Genomic DNA, 24,079 nt, shown 5'->3' with positions numbered 1-24,079 from the left:
GTAACAGAAATAATGAACGCACTGTTTGTCCCAAGTCAAAAAGAACAGGAGTACTTGTGGCACCTTAGAGACTAACAAATTCATTAGAGCATAAACTTTCGTGAGCTACTGCTCACTTTATCGGATGCATTTGGTGGAAAAAAAAAACACGATTTTTTTCCACCACATGCATTTTTTCCACCCAATGCATTCGATGAAGTGAGCCGTAGCACAAAAAAGCTTATGCTCTAATAAATTTGTTAGGCTCTAAGGTACTACACGTACTCCTTTTCTTTTTGCGAATACAGACTAACAGGGCGGCTACTCTGAAACCTGTCCCAAGTCAGGGGATTTTGTTGGTTCTTTTAAAGCCAGAGCTCCTGGAATGATGCGCGTATCTTACATTACAGATTTAATTTAAAAAAACAAAACAAAACCCAGTGCATTTCTCACTCTCCTCAGGGCTGGAGCAGTATAAATGCTAAAAGCACCAACGTTGGAAGGTAAATAAAAAGAACCCAAGCCTGTTTGCATTTTTTTTTTTTAAACTCCACTACTTTTAAACTACCCTTATGGTTTCCGGGGAGCAACTGCCTGATTTTTCAACGCTTAGGGTTGGAAATATTGCAAATAACTAAGGGCGTTTTGCACCCTGAAGGGTAAATATGTGGTCCTTTTTTTAAAGGCATAGGGCTTGTAACCATTGCTAAGCCAACGACTGGGTGCCCGGGGGGGGGGGGGGGCGCATGGGGTGGCTGAGTTTTTCAGCAGCTTGGGGCTTGCTACTTCAGTCCTGCTAATAAAAGAGGCAGGAGCCTGGGCTCACAAAACTGGACCGGGGGCAGCGTGTAGGGAGCCCCTTGATGGATCTCCCGGGCCAGGTACCCCAGCAAAGGGACAAGCTGGACGGGGGGGGGGGCCCTCCCCGCACTGTTGGGGCTTAGCCAGGGATCCGTGCTGCTCCCCCCGCGTGCAGGGGCGTTGCTGCAGCGGGCGGGGGGGGGGCGGGCCGCCCTGGGCCAGGCGGTGGGGGGCGCGCGCCCCGTTCCCGGGACTCTGCGGCCCCCTCAACTCCCGCCCCCCGCCGCTTGCCCCGCGGCGCCCTTGCTGCAGTTCCCCGCTGCGGCCGGCAGAGGCCGCCCCGGCGCCTCCTTCCTCCGCAGGGGGCGGGGCAGCCTCGCGCGCGGGGTCCCTGACTCCGGCCGCCGGCGCCTCGGGAGAGCCAAGATGGCGGCCGCGGGGCGGTGGCTGCGGGCGGCGGCGGGGCTGGGCGGCCGGTAGGTGACCCCGGCCCGGGCTCGGCTCATCGCCGCCCGCCGGAGGGGTGGGGTTAACTCCTCTCCAGCCAGGGTGTCCCCGAGGGTCACCCCCCAATCCCCCCCGTCTTCTCTACCCCCCCCTTCGGGTCGCCCCCCCAAATCCCCCCTGTTTTCTCCACCCCTCTCCCCTCGGGTCGCCCCCCAGCTCCCCCCCCCCACATCTTCGCCCCCCAACTCCATCCCCCCGCGTCTCCCCCCTCGGGTTGCCCCCTAACTCCCCCCCCCCAGTCTTCTCTTCTACCTGCCCCCCCCCTCGGGTCATCCTCCAACTCCATCCCCCCACATCTTCCCCCGTGGGTCGCCCCCCAACTCCCCCCCCCTCAGGTCGCCCCCCGATTCCTCCCCCGTTTTCTCCACCCCCCTCCCCTCTGGTCACCCTCCAACTCCATCCCCCGCGTCTCCCCCCTCGGGTTGCCCCCTAATTCCCCCCCCCAGTCTTCTTTTCTACCCCCCCCGTGGGTCACCCCCTCTGGTCACCCTCCAACTTCATCCCCCCACGTCTCCCCCCTCAGGTTGCCCCCTAACCCCCCCCCCAGTCTTCTCCTCCACCCCCTCCCACGGGTCACCCCCTAATTCCCCCCGCAGGTCACCCTGCGTCTTCTCCATGCCCCTCTCCCCGCGGGTCACCCCCCAACTTCCCCCTGTGTCTTCTCCCCCCGTGGGTCACCCCCCTTCTTCCCCCGCGGTTCACCCCTTTCTTCTCTCCCCCCCGTGCTTTTCCCCCTCCTCGGGTCATCCCCCAATTCCCCCCCATCTTCTCCACACACACCCCCACGGGTCACCCCCCCCACATCGGTTGGGCTTTGGGAGGAGTCGGGGGTTAACCCCTTTTCAACTCCCCCCCTTGCGGGTCCCCCCTTCTTCCTTTGCCTTGCGGGTCATGTTCCCTCAACTCATCTCCCCGCCCCTCACGGGTCTCCCCCTTCCCCCCCCACGTGGGTCACCCCCCTTCAAATCCCTCTCTCCCTCATGGGCCAGGCTTTGAGGTTAACTTCCCTTCTCCCTCTCCCTGCGGGTCATCTCCTGTCATCTTTCCCACGCCCCCCACCCCGGCCAGGCTTGGGGGGGGGGCACAGGTTAATCTCCATTCCAGTGGGGTGTTGGGAGTTAAACCTCCCTCCCTTCCCCCCCATATGCAGTGGAGAAGCTGAGGAAGTCTAGCTGATCACAACCGTCTCCTCTGGCCTTAAAAAAAAAAAAAAAAAAAAAAATCTATGAACTATCAACCTGATCCCCTCTCCCCACCCAGCGTGTGACTGGGAAGATGGTTTTATTATTTGTGTTGTCCTTGTGTAGAGGAACCTTACTCATGGGTCAGGACCCTGTTGTGCTAGGCAAGGTGCAAACACAGCATAGCCTTAACCGTTAAGTCCCGGGCTGGCTGGCCAGCCCGGCTGGAGCAGCACCACCTGCCCAGAGCTCCCCCAACCGCAACTGCGCCGGCCGGATCGGCCCTTTAATCGGTTAACTGTTGAAATGAAATATTTTTAATCGTTTAAATGTTTATCTTTTTTATTTACATCCCTAGTATGTTCCCTATGACCTATCACTGAAAGGCTGGGTAGGGAGCAACTTCTACATCTCTACAATGAGGAGAGGGTTAAAAGGACCCCAGTAACTTAAAATTATCCCAATTGCTTAAATTTGGTAAACTCATACAAAAGTTGTTTTAAAAAAACCAACAACCTCCTGCTGAGATCTGAAAGGGAAACTGACTCTTAAGTCAGTTGAATCCGATGAAGTGAGCTGTAGCTCACGAAAGCTTATGCTCAAATAAATTTGTTAGTCTCTAAGGTGCCACAAGTCCTCCTTTTCTTTTTGCGAATACAGACTAACACGGCTGCTACTCTGAAACCTGACTCTTAAGTGAAACTGACTTCATTTATTTTTTGTCCAAACCCAGAGAGAGGGAAGCAAAGAGTAAGCAGTGTAAAGAAAGGAATCTGGATTAGATCTTAAAATATTTTTGCTGTAATAATTCAAGGTGGTTGTTAGTAACAGATAAAGATATCTGTCACTATATAATTATAACGTCCTTGTCTGAAGATTCTTGGAAATTAGAAGTCAAAGCTCAGATTTTCAAACGTTGGATATTTTCATGCCAAGTTTGTGCATGTGATTATAGGGACTGAACAAAACAGGAATTTATATGTGAAAATGAATAGGTATTTTTGGTATTCCTGTTTATTACCTATATAATCATGGTAATTATTGAGTACAAATACGCACCTAAACTTTTGAAAATCAGTTTAGTCCATCTTTTCACCTCTTCGAGTTTGTTCTTTTCAGTGTATTTTTCACCGTTTTGTCCACTCAAAGTCTGTGTGTCTCAGCAAGATGGATGGTGTGGTTTACCTGACCAGCATAGACAAGAATTTTCTGTTATAGCTGGCCTGGTTCCACTCCAGGGTCCTGGTCTCCCGCTGCTGGATACGAATAGCTCTCTTGATACACTGCTTCAATGGAGCTGCTGTCCTTTCTCCACAGCAGTGTCCTGGTGAATTTTAAATCAAGGTGATTGCTGTGTAATGGTTACTTGGCCACCTGGAAATTGAGGGCGAAGGGGTTGAAACCCCATTTTCCCTTCTCTTCCAACAACTATGTGGAGAGGAAGGGAAAATAAGCCTGTAGCTGATAGCTACTCTACATTACCTGTTATCCTTCAAGAGGGAGAAAACTGGTTAAGCAACTTGCTGAAATCCAGTGGTATTGGGTGCATACAAAATTCTCTTTTCTTGAGAGATGGGAAAAACTAAATTCTTAATTGAGATATTGTTGGTAAAATCTGTCTGTCTTTAGGTTCTGTCGCATGACATTAAAAGACTTTAACTTAACAACTAAACAGCCTCTCTGCCAATTTGCACGAAGGAAACCGTTTCTTCCATCCACCATAGCACATAATACAGGTAAATTTAATTTTTGTCATAAAGTAAGTAAAGCTCTCATGAGATTTGTCTCAAGAAGATGTTGAAAGAAGAAATTCTCCTTTTTACTGAATTCTCACATATATGCAGTATTCTGGGTGATTTTTTTGTTAGTGGAAAGATAGTTAAGTCATGCAGTCAGAGTTTAGAACCAGGACTCGGAGACTGTATTCCAGTTTCTGGTCATTATATGACCTCAGGTAAGTCCATTACACTCTGCGCCTCAGTTTCCCCATCTGTATAATAATGGAGATATTTCATTTGGATGCTGAGGCTTGTAAAGAGCTTTGAAGATGTAAGTCACTATATTTGTGCTTATATATATTAGTTTAACTCCTTAGTGTAAGATCACTCTGAGACCTCCTGCTATCCTGTGTCCTGTTCAACAGCGGAAATCGGCAAAACTGGAACTGCTGACCATCCCAAGATATAATCTTGTAAGGGTGGAGGTGTAGGGCCTTTACCATCAGGAGCAGTCTGCTCCTGAATGTATCCTTCTGTACGTCTCTGGCCATCTTTGGGGCAGAAATTTAAAAGTTTTGTTTTAATTTTGAGTTGTCTGATTAATTGTAGGTGTTGGGGAGATTTGAGGCTTGAAATGATTTTGCTCTTCCTTCTGTCAGTTTGTTAGGCATGTTGCCCAATTCTCTTTTAATTTGACTAACGCCGTATTAAGGCACTGAGAAATTAAAATGGACCAAAATTACTATTTTGCAGTTTTTAGTATTAACCTCTTAACATTAGTTTGTCTGAAAAACACTTCAGCTACTAAAACTTGTAGTTATGTAGCTCGTGGGATTGTAGTAACGTATACAGATTTTTCAGCTTTGGATTTCTGGTTCAAAGCCAGTCTTTGTTAGCTATCAAAATTTTTTAGTTTCGTGCGTCTCTTCAGTGATCTGTATAAAGTTAGTTTGGTCACAGAAAAGGGTGTGTAATACACATTCACCATAATTGGCATTAGCCATTAAGCAGTTTCAGGAGAGAGGGTGTTTGGGTCATGAAGATGGAGAGGGCCCCTCCTTTAGGACAGATTTGAGGGACATTGGAAGGGCAACCCAGAGAGGTTTGAACTGCCACTGCAAATATTGTATGTGTGTGTGTATAGATGACTTCAATAACAAGGTCTGTCAGTCCAGCACCTTTCACTAACACTAAAACTCTCACGTACGGTGCCAAATTAATATTATCTGCAAATGTAATCTGAAAAAACGAAGGCTGGAACTCCATTTTACTGTATCTGCTCCTACAAATTTTGTACGACTCTGTGCTCCGAAAGAAAAGGATTCTGTTGCCTTTTGTGCTGCTGAAAATTGCAGATCAGCTTCTGCAGCTGCCTGGTGGATTCAACGACAACTCTGCCATGCTGTGGAGAAAGAGATTTGTGTGTATACGCATTTTTAATTATGCAGGTGCCTGTTGTATAGAACCAACCACAAGTGCAAATATTATTTAATGAGCGTCTCAGTGCCCACTGCAGCAAATGCTTTTTGATGCATATTCCAGAGGGCCTCACACCTACCCAACTCGGAATTGATTTTTTTTGAAATTCAGATTTAATCAAGCAGTTGACTGGTTGACTCTGAGGGTTCTAGTCAGCTGCATAGGGATCTACAAATGTCCTTTAAATTCTGTCTTTTTTCATCTTGATTTTTCTCTTTCAGTAAATGATCAAACAGAAGAAAGTACGTGGTCTATTGGTCAGATACTTGAAAGAAGCAATGTGTTTATTCTGCGTGCATGATGCTACTTAACTGTAGATGATGATAAACTTGGTTATTCACAGTATATACAAAGAGTTCCAGTTTGACTAATGAGAAAGGAAAACGGATTCTTTTCAAAAACCAATGTTTCTAACTTCAGAAGATCCTGGGTACAATAGCAACCCTCATCAATACTTTTGTGAGAGGATGATGTATCCTGTTGTGTTGTAGGCTAGCCATTTGACTGTAGAGTTGTCCTTTGCAGTAGAGAAGTCGGTATATTTGTAGGGCATGTTCAGTTGACCACATCCAGTTCCATCGCTATAGGCTGTTTGTCATATTGCCACATTGGAGGTGGCTTCCTTTGCCACGCTAATCAGGGAGATGTTTCTCGCCCTTGTGGGTGGAGTTGTGTGACAAAACAGAGTTGTGTTGCATCTGAAGAAGTGAGCTGTAGCTCACGAAAGCTTATGCTCAAATAAATGTGTTAGTCTCTAAGGTGCCACAAGTCCTCCTTTTCTTTTTGCGAATACAGACTGACGCGGCTGCTACTCTGAAAACAGAGAGTGGCTTTTAGTTGCTAAGTCAGGACTATTTCTAGCATGTTAACACTGAGCATCTCCATGCTAATTCTTTTACTCTTTCTCCCGAAACCTGAGAGCTTGCATGTGTGGTGATGCTGTGGGTTAAAATCAAGTGAGGAGTTGTTGTCATGACAGACACCTGCAGAGGAAATTTGTCGATTTATAAATAGCCTGATTTGTCATCTAATACTAGGAGTCGTGATCAAAATTGCCATTTAGGAAGTGAAAGCTTCAGCTATTTTTTTGTTGCTTTAAAAATAACAAAAATAATTAACTTTAAGCCATATATGTTTCTGAAGTTAAATAAGCTAGCTTCCCAAATATCATACTCAGAATTTATACATATTTCTAGGGTTTTCTAATTAAAAAAAAATCCGTTTCCCTTTGCTGAAAGTGATGTGCTGGTTTGAGAATCCTAATCGTGCAATGAAATATGGCAGTGAAGAGACAGGAGAGTGATCTAGTGGTTAAAGTAGAGAATAAGGAGGTAGGGTTGTATATCCAACTCTGACATTTACTTTCTGTGTGACATCATGTGTCCTTTAACCTCCCTGTACCTCAAATTTCCAATCTGTAAAATGATTATTGTAATACCGACTGCACTGCTCCATTGTGAATCTTAAATAATGTTTGCAAAGTACTTTGATATCCTTGGCTGAAAGTATATTCTGTTTCTTTTTATTAAGGTTTGGCCAGTCCAGCAAAATCCTATTAAAATAATATTATCTGAGTAAACAACTAAATACTTTTTTCATAAATGTTGGGTATATTTTTACCAGCTTTTATAAATGATTTTAATATCAACTGTTAATACAAAATGTTTGCTGAAAGTTAATAAGCACGATATCGGAGCCAACTTAATTAAACTGGTTGAGCTGTCCATTCAGATAAGGTAGTTTGGGTGATTAAAAAGAATTCTGTGCTTGCTCTGAAAGGCTACGCAGGTTTCCAGATTACTGCAATTTCTTGTCCACACCAGAATGTCACAAACACTCCTTATCGGGCTGTGTGTTCATTTTTTATAGTTATTTTATGTGATGCTTTTTCCTTTTCAATAATGCTGGAAAAGGAACAAAAAGATCTTAACATTAGAATATCTACAACAGAGGGTTAGTACATCTGCCCAAATCCTGCATCTGGAGTGCTCTTAATAGGAGGGTGGTGATGTTGGAGTGGAGAGCCCACACGGTGCTCAGGTACCAAAGTGGTGAGCATGGAATAACACAACCTGAATAGAATAGAGAAGGGGCACAAATGTTATCTTAGTGTGGATGTTAAAAAGAGAGCCTCTGAAAAAGGAGGGGCAGAGTATTAGCTCTGTTCAGATTAATACAGAGAATGTGAGCAGCCAATTGCTCAGGGAATAAAAACTAGTTTGAGATTAAAACTAGCTGGGACGGGGTTTCATTAAGTTTTTCATCTGTGTCTTAAATTTAGTTACTGAATTGGTTGATTCTTTATGTCAATATGGGTACTTTGATGGAACTCATTGAATCATGCTTGATAAATTTCAGTGTTCCACAGTCCTCTGTTTTTTTTTAATAAATCTGTGTTGTGCAAACAAAGCCTTGCCTGGCTAAATAAACAGGATCTCTGTTATTCCTTATATGAGCCACTTCTCTTTTGAACATTTATTTCCTTCTTTCTCTTTTCAGTAAGATGCATGTTTATTCAGACTCAGGACACTCCAAATCCAAATAGTCTGAAGTTTATTCCAGGAAGACAAGTACTGGAATCGAGGACCATGGATTTCTCCACACCAGCTGCAGCATTTTGCTCACCTTTAGCGAGGTGTGTTAAAGCATTACATACTTTGTTCAAGGGACTAGCTGTGTTAGTTACTGAAACACATGTATATACAAGTGTTGTCATAAATGCAGCTGAATGTTAAAGAGAGGATTTGCTGCCTTTCCATTGTGGAACCTTCTTTTTTTCATACAGTCGATTGAATGCCTACAGATAACCAAAGTAATCTATCGAGATTTTTATACTGTGCCTGTCAATGTAATAACTAAGTTCCTGGTAATCGATTTCATTGTTTTGAATCAAATCATGATCGAATTCATTATTCCTGCAAAGGAAATATACTGTGGTTCATACCTGTGTGCCAGATCCTGCAAAGCTTTACTCAGGTGAGTAGTCCTTACGCTAGTAGTCACATTAAAGTCATGCCATCTCACAGTGTAATGAGACGGACAACGTAAGGAAGTGTCCATAAATGTGGTATGTGAAATTGAAACGACTCTGATACTGTTAACCTTAGCTTCGAAGGCATTGGGTTTTTTCTCCCTTTAAAATATGGGTGTGTTACAAACAGTACAGTGGAAAAATTAAAATTACTCAAGTTTGTAATGAACCCTTTTTTTTCTAGTCTGCATGTATAACCTTTTTGCAAAGGCCCTTGGTACCATAGATCTGGAGTATCCACCGTAAAACTTACTTGGACTAATACATTTCAATCCATTTGGACTATGGATCGTTACTACAGTTTATTTTCCATCTAATACTTTGCTGTATTTTCACTGGGTAAAAAAAAGGGCTGGGACACCATTAAAAATCTGTCTGAAAGTGGGGGAATGGGATGGGAAGGAGTTTTAGGAGTCTTTCGCCTGCTGATGGTGATGAGATGCATTGGAGAACTGTTGCAAACTTGCTTTCTGGGAAAAGTGGGTGTGAGCAATGCTCCTGGTATCTGCCATTGCATCAATAGCAGCCTCTGGAGATAATGCTCCTTATGCCTGCTATGTATGTGGGTGGAGAGGCTGCAGTGGAGGGTGAGATATGGAAATGTCATAGTGTCACCTTCCCAAGATCATAGTTTAATTTGTTCTTTTACGTGATGGAAATACTGCACACAAGTGAAAGCAGCCTAATGCAGTCCTCTCTGGGAAATGTAGCGTTATCCAGTGTTTTGCTATAATATTTCCAGAATGCTATAGTTGATTTGTAACCAAACAGGAACTTTTCAAATGAAGTTCTTTAGCTCAAAGGTAGTATAAATGCCCATATGTATAGAACAGCAGATGCAGTGTGAAAGGTATTTCAGTGCATCCAGTAGAGATTGTTTACAATCCAAGATCCCATTAGCAGAGTGCTGAAATACCAGGATGTGTATAAATCAAATTATATTAGATTGCAGAGTACAAATAACTGGAGGAAAATGATTTTGTTGCAAAATGTCTGAAAATGAACTTCTGTATAGGAAGTACAAGGAATATTCACATCTTGTGATTCTGTGTTTAATGCTGCCCTGCCTACCAGCACAGTTAGAGTAAAGCGTTTATTGCACTACCATTTATATCTCGGTTTCCAGGCTTTGTAACTGGGATGCCCATTTGCTTTGGTATGAGAATACAAATCCTTCCAAAGAATAATATCAGCTATGCTAGCTTTAGATGTTTTGGAGTGCATGTGTAACTCCAAAGTATTTTTTTAAAGTAAAATTTTGGGACCATTAGTCCATCAAGCAAATTAGGGAGTGGTGATATTTTAAAAAAAACACACAGCACACACTGCTACATTTTTAACGTTTAAAAATTGTTTGTTACATATGTAGGAAAGTTCCTCTCCTAAATATCCTTTGCTATACGTAACCTGTGGTAAGGTATCTGATTTGTGCCTCTTGAGTTGTATAGATTTCCCCTTCAAGAAAGACTATTTTTCAGCTATTTAGATTTACTGAAAATGTATCCTGTCTCTGTTTTCAAGATTAGGGTTACCAATGGTGGTTTGTGTGAAAATGCCAGATTTAACTTCTGGTTGTTCTAGCTATTCTTTATCATATCCCTGTGTGTGACAACAGTCAGTCATTTAATCTGTGGTCTAGGTATTAAGGTTGTATAGTTTTGAAATCACTGACGCCTGGGGCCACACAAACAAAACTGAGCATTTGTTGAGATTGCTTTTAAAACTCTCTCATTCAGTTATTTTATAATTAAAATCGTTTGTAATCAGTGAGTTCTTGTTTCCTGTCTGGTTCTAAAGTTTTAAGAGTGCTGGTCTGAATTTATGTAAAAACAAAATTGTGTGATGATAAAATTCAGAACAGCTTTTAGTAAGATTGATTATAATTAAAAGTTTTCAGCAACCTAATCTACTATTCTAAAGAAGAGTCCCTGGCCTTCCACAGTTGCATGCCAAGAATGTTGGGGTGTGTGTCGGTCATCGTGATGCTGATTCAGTAGTTTTATGGATAAAGAATACCTCATGGCTTCAAACAGGAGCTAGAGACATGAGCATTAAATCTTTCACACTTCTACAGCATGTTACTTTTCCCTGTTCAGTATCGCACGCCATGGTGTGATGTTTTCTACTTATGCCAAGCTGCAGAATTACATGAGCATGGATAAAGAATAGAAGCACTTAAACCGTAGAAGAACCTTTTGCCAATCTCCTTTAATGGTTTTATTTTCTTAAGTGATTATTGCCCTCTAGAAATGTATTCTAGTAGGAAAGCAAGAAACACAGTGGAACATGATTGATAGAAACTTTTAATTTAGTGTTTTTTGCAGACTTGTGGTTCACTTTCTTTTGCAGACAGTTGTTCAGGATTGAAGGAGTTAAAAGTGTCTTCTTTGGGCCAGACTTCATCACAGTCACGAAGGTAAGCGGAAAAGAGTTTCTAATGATCTAAACATGAGCTGATGCATATCCAATCTGCAGGGAGAGGTGAAAGGAACAGACTCCTTGCAGATCCTTCCCTGGCTTGCATAACGTACACTAGAAATCAGACCTCTACCGAGAAATTCCTCAAAATATTCACTACAGGGATTAATTTAATTCTTCAAGATAATCTCTCATAAAGTGAAATATAAAGAAAAGGAGTACTTGTGGCACCTTAGAGACTAACAAATTTATTAGAGCATAAGCTTTCGTGAGCTACAGCTCACTTCATCGGATGCATTCGATGAAGTGAGCTGTAGCTCACAAAAGCTTATGCTCTAATAAATTTGTTAGTCTCTAAGGTGCCACAAGTACTCCTTTTCTTTTTGCGAATACAGACTAACACGGCTGCTACTCTGAAACCTGTCAAAGTGAAATATAGTTACCATAAAGCTGTGAAGGGCACTGTGTTCTAGTTATGGCTTCTGAGAATATTGTCTCTTGAATCTGATTTTCAGAGCCGCCGAAGGTCACTGCTTACCTTGACTTGAAGTGTTGTAGGTGCTCAGCACTTTTTCAGTTCTAATCAAAATGTTAGAAGTCAGTTGAGTAAACTTTTAATAAAACATTTTGCCCTTCTGTGGTTCCCTTTCCTCTAAATTTGAATAAAAGAAGCCTCACATTTTACAGATGTGCGTATTTACTATGGCATACTTAGGTTAAGTAAGTTTCTGTAGCCAGGGACAGATCTTGGGAATCCAAATGGATTGGCATGCTAAAGGCATCACTGTTGTCTGATCTAGCATGCACGTGGCATTGTGAATAGAGCTTGGAAGCATCTGCTCCAGAAATAATCCTTTTATTACTCACGCTAAAAGTGAAGTTCCATTAAATATTAAGTAGTGTTAAAGTTCGTATCCTTTTAGGCTAGATAATAGTAGACAACAAAATTACAAACACGTGAAGGTGAAAGTCTGTCTAACAAAGAACAGTGATGCACATAAATGCAAGCAAGTGCATTACAAATTGCCTCAAAATCCTTCCTTTGCCTCCCAGTGGCAAAGCTTATTCATCTGGGACTCAGGAGTTCACCCAGCCTAGGAGGTATTGTGTAATAAATCCATAGCTGCATAAATACTCTATAGTCGCTATGCCATTTAGTGGACAGCACACGAGACATCAATAATAGAACACATAACCAAAACATAAACAGGCTTCAAAAACAGTTTGTTGGCAGAAATAAATCTTAGCAGAACATCTCTGATTTTAGTTTCTTTTCATCTTGCATTGTTTGTTTTTATACACTGATATTTTATACAGCACTTGGCTTGCAAACATTGCAGGCAACTTCTTAAATCCAAACAGCTAGACTTCTTTACTGAATATTTTAAATATAATTCTATGAAAACTTTTCTATTTCATATTGGATTTGGTAAAACGGTTGAAACTTTTAAATTTCAGGCCTTAATGCCCAGCAAGGTGCCTTTAAGATGGACAAAGGGCCATCTATAAGATTCATCTTTGGAATGAGGCAGAAACACTATATTTGGTTTTCTTACATTTTTTATAGGTGAGTGAAGATTGGGATTGGAATTTACTGAAACCAGATATTTATGCAACCATAATGGATTTTTTTGCCTCTGGTTTACCTGTAATTACTGAAGAAGCACCTCGTACAGACACAGGTAAATGGAACTCGTCACAACTGGCTTATGCTTGTATGTGGTCTTAGTCCTCTCTTAAGTTGATGTATTTGATAGATCATGTTCAGAGGAAATGAACTTGCCTCACAGAAAACATGTGAGAAGAGAATAACTGAAACAGTATAAATGGCTAAAATGAACACGCAAGATTCAGTGGTCTGCCTAAGGTGCAAGTAAACTAATAATACACAAACTGTTTAAAGCACTTGTCTGACTATGAATATGGGGCCAGATTCTCAGCTAGTGCAATGCTGAGGCCAAATTTTATAGACTCATTGATTCCAAGGCCAGAAGGGACCATTGTGAACATCTAGTCTGACCTGTGTAACACAGGCCATAGAACTTCCCCCAGAGAATTCTGAGAGCATATCTTTTAGAACAGTGGCTTTCAGTCTGTGATCTGCTGACCCCTGGGAGTCCACAGACTATGCCTAAGATTTCCAAAGGGGTCTGCACCTTCATTTGACTTTTTTTTTTAAGGGTCTGCAAATGAAAAAAGGTTGAAAACCATTGTTTTAGAAAAACCTCCAACCTTCAGTGGCATCGCACTGACTTTGCACCAGCAAAGGATTTGGCCAAGGCTGTTCTAGCCTTTTTTGGTTTGAAACATTTTTTTTTCAGTGCTTGGGTTTCTGTGTATACAAAACTATTGGAGGTTGCCACACAGTCTGGCTTTTACAAGCTCGCTATAAAGATCACTGGTCTCCTTTGTAGAGTGTTGAAATGCCCTGTGTTAATGGATTAATTGTAAAATTGCAATACTGTTCCAACAAGAATGCAGAGAAGAGTTGCTAAACTGAGCTGGAGGGAAACTCTGCCTGGGTTGAGGTGTCCTGGTAGCCCATCTGTTGCCGTCAGCTGTTCCTTCAGTATGTTATCCAGAGAACTGCCTGGAGTGTCATTTTGAAAGTAATGACTTCTGTTAAGTAATTTAAGAGTTTTGAGGTTTATAGGTTTCAGTTCCACTGCAAAGATGCTTCTAAAGGAAAAAACAACCATCTTTATAGCTACTTTTCAGCCCTACGGCTGAAAAAGTAGCCCTCTGTCTTTCACATAAAATTAAAAATGCTTTAATGAAGGTTTACTAAGACAATTAGTCAGTCAAGCAACTAATGTAGATCTTGATACTCTAATAAACTTCACAGTTGTTAGGAATTTGGAGACAATTTATATATCTGTAATAAATCCTAGACAGGAGGAGAATTGTGTACAAAAGCCCTAAGGATCCTCCATTTTCCCCCACCGTTCCTGCCGTCTGATTCATGGCTGATCCTATAGAAAGAGATGACGTGTAGGCAGGGTCGTCCTTACCCATACGCAAAGTACGCAGCTGCATAGAGCACCCTGGTGCCCCCACCCTGGTGCCTCTGCTCCAGCTCTTCCCCAGGGCCCCCACCCTTGCTCTTCCCTCGCCCCGCCCTAGCTCCGCCTCCACTTCCCTGAGCTCTGCAGCAGAGCCAGGCCTACGCTCACCGGCAGCGGGAAGTGCAGCGACCCGGCCCCAGCTGCGCCGCTGGTGAGTGCTGGGTAGGGCCCCAGAAAAGCTAGGGACAGCCCTGTGTGTGGCTATTGAGAAATCTGTGTTGGTGTAACTTACATGCTGAGGAGCCAGAGGGAGGAGTAGGTTGTAATACAGGGCTGCCTGTGTTAGCCCACACATCTGTATCCCATCCTGTTAATTTCTTTTCTTGCTACTCTTCTCTGCATGTGAAATAACACCAGCTTGATCTGTCAGAGGGCTTCTCTGTGCTTTGAGAAGAACCGTTGTTATGCTTGTGTGAGTAAGAGAGAGAATATTGAGGAAAATCTAAAAAGTGTCATGTATGTGCTGTAAATTACACCAGCTTAGACTTAGCTGTGAGTTTAGCTTTCAGAATCGTCCTTTGGTGATGTATTGTTGGTACAACTTAATCGTGGAAAAAGAATATTGTTTTTACAAGTATTTTACCACAGTAGTATTAATCATAATAAGGCCCTGTCAACATTTTTATTTGCATTTGTTTTTCCCCAAAAGCTGCATCAGAAGATGACGACGAAGTTGTATTGATGATTAAGGAACTTCTGGATACTAGAATAAGGTAACTTTAAACATTGCTAGTTTAAAGCATTGCCACTCAGTAGGGGTGTTTTGGATTATTTCAGAGTGATGCAATTCTAAATATTTTTAGGATTACACAAATTAAATGGGTAACATGGCATATTTCAGCTTGGTGCACAGACAAGCCAGATGTTGTCATTGAAAATTGCACCTTGAGGTTCCCTGTGAAAACTAGCTTTGTGCTAAACAGTGTCCAGTTCGGTGAAGGATCTGACTGAATCAAACTGACCCCTTCAATTCAAACTTCACTTTCCTAGACGATTTTAGGAGACGGTAGGATCCTGCAGCCCATAGTAGAGTGTGTTCTTTAAAATGAGTTCGTTGGGACAAACCTGGTTATAGCTTTAGGTGCTACTGCAGTCTAAATCTCTAATAATAATAATAAAAATAACATGAAAGATTTTGTGGTGAGCACTTTTTCCCCCCCCCTTCATATATTCATCTCCCTTGTTTTTCACATCTTGCTATTCTCAGATGAATTTTAAATAATTTAATATTTCATGTTCAGTAAAGTAGGGTAACCTCTGTCATCTCAAATGTGTATATCAGAAATTCACGCACAGAAGTCATCTGAGCTTCAATAAACGTTTATCCCTATATTTTTTCTACAGCAATTATATTTGGACTTTAACACAGCTTGAAATAAGAATCTGGTAGTCACTAATCTAGTGTTTAGAGCAGTTAAGAGATGTTTTTCAGTTCTTGTCATAAGGCAGCCCGATCTGGAGCATCCTTCTGCTGTAAGCCATGGCAGGACAGGCACAACTGCCTCTGTTTCTCTCCTTCATAGTCCCCTGAGTGTAAATAGCCCTTGTGGGTTTAATTTATTACAAAAGAAAGTCCCATGCACATAAATTCCAACACCATAATCCAGGCGATACCTCGAATACAACCCCAGCATACCCTTGCTCTCCAGCACAACCCTCTATGGCTCCAGCTCTCTGACTCCAAGAGCCAGCTGGCATCTCCCTCTGCTGCTCTCAGCCTTCTCTGGCCTTGGCACTCTTTGGCTCAGGAAGGACAATTTTGGCTAGCCTCTCCGCTGGCTCCCTGTTCCTCTAGGCTTTTTTATCCCTCTTTTCAGGGAGGGCCTGCAGCGAGCTTTCTGTTCTCTGCAGCTTTTCCCAGAGACCTCTAGTATCCTGAATATTCCTGACTGGTCTCTCACTCCCTAATCTTGTATAGCCCCTAAGTGCTGCTCCACCCTCTTAAATGATCAGACTGGGACTACCTGTTCTGGCACAGGAATGCTGTATTTACTTCATTTACAGCGGGCAGCCCCCTTTACAGTTCTTTAACTACCTCCCAGAGTGAACAGAAAAAAATAAGAAATACAGAAATGTGGATGTGGGGAAATGCCTAAAGTATTTCAGAAGTCCTCTTGTCACCGACTGTGGCTTCTTCCACAAATCACACATTCCAGGAGCAAACACTCTTACATACGGTGTAAGTGAATAGAAATAATTTACATTTCTCAAGAAAATGCACCAACTTGGGCTTTTTTTATTTATAATTTCTATAAAATGTTGCATTCTGAAAGCTCTTATAAAAATAAATTGTAAGGGAGATCTTTCAGCTGAAATATAGTGACAGTAAACTCATCTCTCAAAGAAGAGGAAGGGATATAGAGGGGAGGAGGAAAATCTTATCTAATTATATGTATTGTGTGTGTGTGTGTGTGTGTGTGTGTGTGTGTGTATATATATAGAAGTTTTCAAACTGGGGGGTGTGTCCCCCTTTGATTCCTCTCTCCCTGGGGGCATGCCAAGTTTTATCACGGGGGGCAGAGGACATGACAGGGCTGGGCTGAAGGTTGGGGTCAGGAAGAGGCTTTGTCTGGCAGGGGAAAGCACACACAATTCTGAGCGGGTGGTCTTGCCTGCTTTGACTAGACTTTTTGCCCATCTTACTCCCTCACAGCTGCAGCTGTGTCCACCAACTGGCAGGAGAGACTGGTGGGAGCTCTGCGAGTGGGGAGTTGAAGGCTGCACGCCAGGAGTACCGCCACTCCCTTCCTCCGGCCACACAGAGCCTTCTCTTGATCCCAGCCTTTCAGCGTAGCCCCAAGGCTAGGAGCGCTGTCTCTTTCCCCTGCTGGACAGCGAATCGGGTCGTGCTGAAGTGCCAGGGTCAGGAGCGGGCTGTGTCCGGCAGGGAGGTCAGTGCCGTCTTTTGCTCTCCTCCTGATCCTAGCCCTTTAGCTCAGCCCCATCTGCTTCCCCTGCGTAGGGGTAATGGAGCTGGGCAGGGAGTCAAGTCCTGGCAGTTTCAGGGAGCAGAAGGCTTCCTCAACTGCCATGTGGCGAGTACTCCCTCTCCCCAACTGGCCCTCACAGGTACCAGGTGTGACGCACGTGGCAATCTTCTGCAAATCCTTGGGAGACCAGATTGAGTGAAGTTTGAGTATCTTCGGGGTCCAGTGTGTTAAATGCAACGTTTGTGGACTGGGGTGGTATGTCACTCTCCAGGCCAGAGATGGGATGTGAGGCATGGGAGTTCAAAGGACTATATTGAAAATGTGCTAGACGGGAATGGACTTTTGGGGACAATAAGTGTGAAGTGAAGTATTTCCTGGGGAATACCTAGAGGGAGGTTAATGCGAATTCCCCACCTCTGGTTATGCAAAAAGCGAGCCTTTGGAGCTACAACCTGAGGAATGACTTGTACCAGTTCACAGACACTGGAGATCAAAGGCCTTAGCTGCGTAAAGAAACAGCTGAACTGCCCAGCCTGGGTTCTGGTTCTGAATCTAGACTGTTACGAACTTGTAACCACAGGGGAAAAACAACCCACTGGAGCCTAAGGTTGGAAATGGGGGTGACCTCTGGTAAGCTTTTTAGCATGCGTGTAGGTTCTTTTATTGTTTAACATGTTTTCTCTGTAATGCTTTCACCTTAATAAATGTGCGTGCTTAGAAAAAGCTGTGTGGTAAGTTAAAATTGTGGTCTGAGCCTGGTCAGATCCTCTGGAGAGAAAGCCGAGTGCAGTTGCTGGCCTTTTAGGCAGCTGGAGATATCGCATTGTAGGCAGGGAACTATGCAGCCTGAATAATCGCCTGGGCAAGAGGGAGTGAGACTCAGGTCTCTGCCCAAGAGAGGTGATGGCTGAGGAGCTAGGAGCCTAGAGTGGGTGCCCTTGAGGGACCGCGAGGGGGGAGCACAAATGCAATTGCCCTGAAACTGTGACACCAGGCACTCCTCCCCTCATTGCTTAGAAAAAGAGAGGTGTGCATGGTCGTGGGGGTGGCTCAGCAAAAAAAAAGTTTGGGCACTTCTGGTATGTAGTAATGATTTGAAAGACAGCATTAAGTAAGCTTTGCTGTCATGGGTTATGTGGTTGCCTAAAACCTCCATGGTACATTAGCCTTAAAATTCACAGTTGCCTCTTTTATATTCCACAGAAGTTCTTTTAAAATTGTCCTTTTTCTCAGTTGGCCAGGAGGCTGTTGAACAGACCATTTGCAGTAGTCTATGTTGTTGTGTCAATATCCTTATTGAATAGCTTCCAGGAGCTCTGTATAAGCCCAGTGATACATACAGAGAATTCATTGTTTACACTGAAGAACATCAAAAATAGAAGCAAAGAAATCAGAAGCCTTATGAGGGTGTGTCTACACTGCAATTAAACACCCGTGGCTGGCCCATGTCAGCTGACTTGGGTTTACGGGGCTTTGGCTATGAGGTTGTAAAATTGTGGTGTAGACGTTTGGGTTTGGGCTCAGGCTGGAGCCCGAGCTCAGGGATCTGGAGAGCTCAGGCTCCAGCCCCAGCCTGAGCCTGAACATCTACACCACGGTTTTACAGCCCCTAGCCCGAGCCCCGCAAGCCTGAGTCAGCTGACACAGGCCAGCTGCACTCTGGGAGGAAAGACTGGAATTGTGCCGTAACATGTTAAAATCTTGTTTTCAAATAAAGGAAGAATGAGTTCTCGATCAGTTGCTTTTTGTTTGTTGGCTTCCAGGAATTGAGGTGATACGTTTAGAGTAAGTTGTTGATGCGGCTGATGATAAATGTGACCAAATCCTAAATTATTCCAGCAGGGGTGAAGTTCTCAAGTGTTGTTCTGGGAATTGGTATAAAGAGCTTCTGTTCAAGTAACATGATGCTTTTTAGCTTGGCATCTGGAAAAACGTTGCTATGGGGATGCATTTATAAAGTTGGTCATTTGTTCATTGTGACAGGAGACTAGATTGGGGAATTGTCAATAGCTCTGGCGTCCAATCCTATGAGATGCTGTGTCCCTCATCAACTAATCAGATCAGGTCCATACATACTTTGTTTTCTTCCATACGGTCTGTATACAAAGCACAACAAACATTCAGAACCCTCTAGAATATGTCATAATTATTCCCCATACTACTACATTCAGTTTGTGACGAGCTCTAATACACAGAAGACAGTTTTAGCAAGAAAAATCCTCCAGTTCTACAGCTTACTGAGGATTCTGCCTTCATACCGTACAGAGAAGAGAGTGAATTGGTGACCATTTAAAATTTATGCCTGTTGGAAAATTCAGGATGTTGCTATGGGAGTTGAAATGAAGGCTGTTTATCATGGGAGTTAATTATAACTTCGTTCTATAATGTAAAGAAATGTGATTACTCAGTTGTTTTTGGTTGTAAAAATCCAGACAAATGTTTTAGAAGCTTGTAGCTCTCTCTTTCCATATTAACTTGCCAATTGCAAAAATACCAGTTCAGAACTTAAAACGGACTCTTGCTCTCCTCCTTCACTAAGTACTTGGTGCTAATTTTTTTTTTTTTTTTTTTTTTTTACACTAGTAGAACACATGATGGAATTCTCAAACTTTACATAGGAATGGATGGCTAGGGAATTGTCAAGCCTTTGTCTCTGTCACTAGCCCCAGTCAGGAGTTGTCAACTGTTGATGCTATCTGATGGCTAACTCTTAGTTCTGTGTGACATGGGTTGGGAGGGATTGCAGGCCAGCTCCCAGTCACAAAACTCGTCAAAGTTGGCACATTTCCTCATAGCCCAAGGCCTATTTATTCGTTGGCCAATGTGTACGCTGTAGAGCTTACAGTAGCACAGCTGTACCAATGTAGCTGCGCTGCTGTAAGATCTCTGATGTAGCTGTTTTATGCCAACAGAAGAGAGCTCTGCCGGCTACATAATTAAACCACACCCAACGAGTGACAGTAGCTGTTTTGGCTTGAGATGCTCTCCTGCCAGCATGTTGTGCGCACACTATCACTTATGCCTGTGAAACTTACGTTGCTCGGGGTTTTTTTTCTTTTCACATCCCTGAGCAACGTACGTTTTGCCAACGTAAGTGGTAGTGTAGCTACGACCCCAGAGAAAGAGCTTTGGTCCTTCAGGTCAGGGACGGGATATGTTGACCTGGGGCACTCTAAGGAGACGTTTGCTCTGTCATTGCCCATGTTAGACCAGTTTGTGTAAAAAGAAAGGGCTTTAGTTTCTAGAACTCACTCTTACGTGAGCATTAAATGAACTCTTACAAATTTTTAGAACAAAAATTTCCTGCAGTAATATTTTCTGTTTCTGTTTCCTCAGGCCAACAGTTCAGGAAGATGGGGGTGATGTCATATATAAAGGCTTTGAAGATGGGATTGTACAGTTAAAGTTGCAGGGTTCATGCACTAGCTGTCCCAGTTCTATCATAACGCTGAAGAATGGGATACAGAACATGCTACAGTTCTACATTCCAGAAGTGGAAGGTGTGGAACAGGTATGTGAATACTAGTGAATATACAGGTGTGTTCTTGATGTATAGACAGGACCTCCTTCCCCTCGGAGGCATGGTGAGTTCTGCTCAAGTAATTTAGAACACAATTTTTTAAAAGTACATAATTTTGCAAGTCCGATGATACAGTATTTTAAGCAAATGGATAATGGGGCAATATAAAAGAAATAACAGTATTTAACCCAGAAACATCTATGGCATTGGGAGTTATTGATACTTACAACAGGTTACTTTTGGGTGTGTTTGTTTTGTTTTTAAATTTACTGAAGAAAAGCTTCATTTCTATAGGGACTGGATGCTTTTAAATGCTTCTGCTTCCTGCAAAACTTCCATTTTTAGAAGCTGCAACCTGCATGGGTCTTGGACCACAAATCAACCTTGAATGGGAAAACTTGTTTCATAAATTAATGAATTAGAGGAGTCAGATTAAATCCCTAGCATCCATCTTTTTCTAGCGTGGTTTGGCAGATCGAGTCTTTGTTGGAATAAGGTGGGGAAAAAAGCCTGACACTTTTTTTTTTTCCTCACACAGTTACAGCTGGTTTTATTTTTCCTCATTTGTGCATTTGTACTATGTAGTCTAAATTTTGTAATGTTGTTTTGTTCCAGTAACACAGCACATGAAGGTTATTAGTTTTCCTTTTTTTATTGACTCAGTTTCAAATGTATTGCTTCGCTCTAGTCTCGGAAACATGTGATGGATTTTATAACTGGAAAGTTTTTGGAAAAACTTTTTTTTTTGGTCAGTGAACAATATTTTGGGGTGTTGGGGACTTTCTTCTGATATGTATAATAAACTAGGAACAAATGTTAGCTCTGTATGTACTAAGATAAGTCTGGGTCTGCAAAAATACAAATTCAGATACATTCTCCAATTAAACATCTGCTCTGTGTTAATGAATGTTCTCAATGCTTTCGTAACCACTTGGTCTGCCCTTAGCATTACTCAACCTCCTCGTTTCGGTCAAATTTCCTCATGTCATTTTGATTGAAGTGAGTGGCTCACCTCTTTCATGTGACCATCATCATACAATGGTGCTGAACAATTGCTACTCCCATTGCTTTCTCCGGGAATTAAGTAGCTCTTAAGATCAGGTTCAATGTAATTTACTGTCTCTGAATAACAAATGTTGTCATTTATACTTATGTCTCTTTCTTGAGCTCTTGTGTTGTCCTAGTGAAGCAAAGTTGAAAATAATTACTTAAACAACTTCTGGGTTTTGGTTTTAGGTTGTTGATGATGAAGATGGAGTGGAGAAAGAAGCAAACTCTACCTGAGCTAACAGCATGTGTGTGACTCTAAATAGCAAAGTTTTCCCAAGGGTGTGTGTAACTTAACCATGTCCCGAGGAACAACAAAAATTGCCATTCTCTACTTTCATCTCTTAAAATTCTCTCTCTCTCTCTCTCTCTCCTCTCCCTCCCCCCCCCCCCCCCCCCCCCCGTTTAAAGATAATACACTGCCTTTTCCAGTGACTTACTATATGGTCTGCTTTCAAAAGAGAACTTGTTCCTTCTCCTGTAGACTTCATAACTGTTACGCATGGTTAAGAAACAAATGAAAAGTATTTTTAAACAGTGATTTGTCCATCCATTTCTATTTCAAACACAAAGGCTTGAGAATAAAAGTGGGAAGTGAAAAAAGTTAGTGAAATTGTTTAGAATAAATTCTAAAGAAAGTTGTGCATTTTACATAATATCTGTTTCAAATATTCTCCCCATTCTGCCTTATGGGCTTTTGGAATGACTTGCAATCATATTCTGAAGCTCCGAGATGTAGAGTTTATTTTTATGAAGTAAATTATTTATTTGTTCTTGATTACTGTGTATGAGTTTTGACTAAAGTTAACCTGGTCACTTCAAATATTTGTTGTTGATTATACCCAGTTGTTAAATATAATAATATTGTCTAGTTTTGTGATTGTTATTCCCTTCCTTCCAACCATTGTATAGACGATGGCAACAAAATCAAATACAATTAGTTACAGATGGGAATCAACTGCTAAGAAAATAATACCATTTTTTAAAAAGAGTTCATTAGATGATCCTTATCAGCCATGATAGCTGGAGACCCTAATGCACTTTTTTATAATTAAAGATTATCCATCATATATTATTAATCTGTTTAAATTTGCAATACGTCCTTCCTTAACATAGTATTTCAGGATGCAGAAAAACGTGGCAGCAGAGAACATGTCAGTTTTACAAGCATTTAGAAACTGTGGGAAGGAAAAAGGTTGACTTTCTGAAACTGGAACATGTCACTCATGCTTTTCAAGAGTAAAACATTTGTTTTGTGGGTATGAAGAGGCATAACCTGTTACCAGTGCCCATCCTGAGTGGATGACTTGGGTATTAGGGATTCTGTTTTCCTTTGGCTGCGTCCACAAATGAGTTGCTGTAGGACCACGACTTGGGCTCGTGGCTGGAAGAGTTCCCATGGTTTTTATGCTCTCTCCCCCACATGCAGGAACTGATTGCCTGCTGCACATGCCCCATCTCCCTTTAAGAGCCACAGCCATGCAGGAAGCTTCCACAGTGCTAGGCTTCATGGTGAGTGAGCAGTACATAACCCCTGAAATTCTGCCTTCCTCCCATCCCATGCACAATGGAACCAGAGCAGGTCTGTTGAAAGCGGAGCCTTTCATATCAGTAGGCAGGGTTTGGGGCAACGCAGTGGACATCTCTGAATAAGAAAAACAGCCTTGGAAATCCATGCTCAGAGTAGTCTTGAGTGATCATTTTTGAGGAGCTGTGATTCCTTTAGAAAATTCAAGATCTGGTTTACTCTTCCAGATTTTTCAGTAATTATAAGCACATGCCTACGTACAGCCTAATCACAACTGAGTATCAAGTAGGGCAATATAAGTACACGGTGTGAAGTAGTAAGGAACACATTCTCGGTTGGTTTAACTCCACCAATTTCCTGGATCTCATGAATAAACCAGCAGAGAATTTGGCCCACAGGGCACAAAGCAGCATGTGATAACAATGGACTTTATGCTCTGTGTGTGCAGTTTAAGGATAAATATTTATTTTAACAAAACAGCTGTTGGAACTCTGATTTGGAGTCATAATGCAGTGACTTAGAAATAATAAACAGGATTTGGAGTTTGGAACTCCCGTGTGTTTTGTCCCCTCCCTCTTCGAAGTAAACAATGTCTAATCTTGCTAATGTATTTATAACAAAAGCACCCTGGAGGCAGACGTGTGCTCTTCAGAGGACCAGCTTGTGCACAGGCTAACACCATGCTCATGCTTTCAGCAGCAAAGTCCAAAATGGCTGGTAATGTTTGTGATTTCTCAAAAATTGAGCTATTTTAGCCTGATTTCAGGTCAGTTTCCTGAATACCTTTATAAACCATTAAATGCTCAAATGCGAAATAGGTGTATTATTGTGAATTAAATAAAATGCATGTCTTCTGCATTTGTCTGTCAATGTGC

The 24,079-nt window shown here is 42.4% G+C and overlaps 1 protein-coding gene across 8 annotated transcripts; it reads left to right on the top strand.

The window, feature by feature from the left end:
* The first annotated feature begins 1,125 nt into the window (after window positions 1–1,125).
* Window positions 1,126–24,062, top strand: NFU1 (NFU1 iron-sulfur cluster scaffold). 8 transcript variants are annotated; one of them, XM_038384849.1, is made up of 8 exons: window positions 1,126–1,256; window positions 4,098–4,204; window positions 8,165–8,300; window positions 11,046–11,112; window positions 12,682–12,796; window positions 14,829–14,892; window positions 20,446–20,620; window positions 21,866–24,062. In XM_038384849.1, exons 1-8 carry the CDS (start codon window positions 1,207–1,209, stop codon window positions 21,911–21,913), a joined length of 762 nt encoding a protein of 253 aa, XP_038240777.1. In that variant the 5' UTR covers window positions 1,126–1,206; the 3' UTR covers window positions 21,914–24,062. The 8 variants fall into 8 exon arrangements, with proteins under 8 accessions (XP_038240777.1, XP_043358969.1, XP_038240778.1 ...); XM_043503035.1 differs by lacking the exons at window positions 1,126–1,256; window positions 21,866–24,062 and adding exons at window positions 3,227–3,812; window positions 16,833–17,214 and having other exon boundaries at window positions 20,446–20,570; XM_038384848.2 differs by lacking the exon at window positions 1,126–1,256 and adding an exon at window positions 3,324–3,812.
* The last annotated feature ends 17 nt before the right edge of the window (window positions 24,063–24,079 follow it).

Source organism: Dermochelys coriacea, chromosome 26 (assembly GCF_009764565.3).
Source record: "Dermochelys coriacea isolate rDerCor1 chromosome 26, rDerCor1.pri.v4, whole genome shotgun sequence".
Classification (NCBI taxonomy): domain Eukaryota; kingdom Metazoa; phylum Chordata; order Testudines; family Dermochelyidae; genus Dermochelys; species Dermochelys coriacea.
Note: the sequence above shows the minus strand (reverse complement) of the source record. Positions and strands in the feature narration are given on the sequence as shown.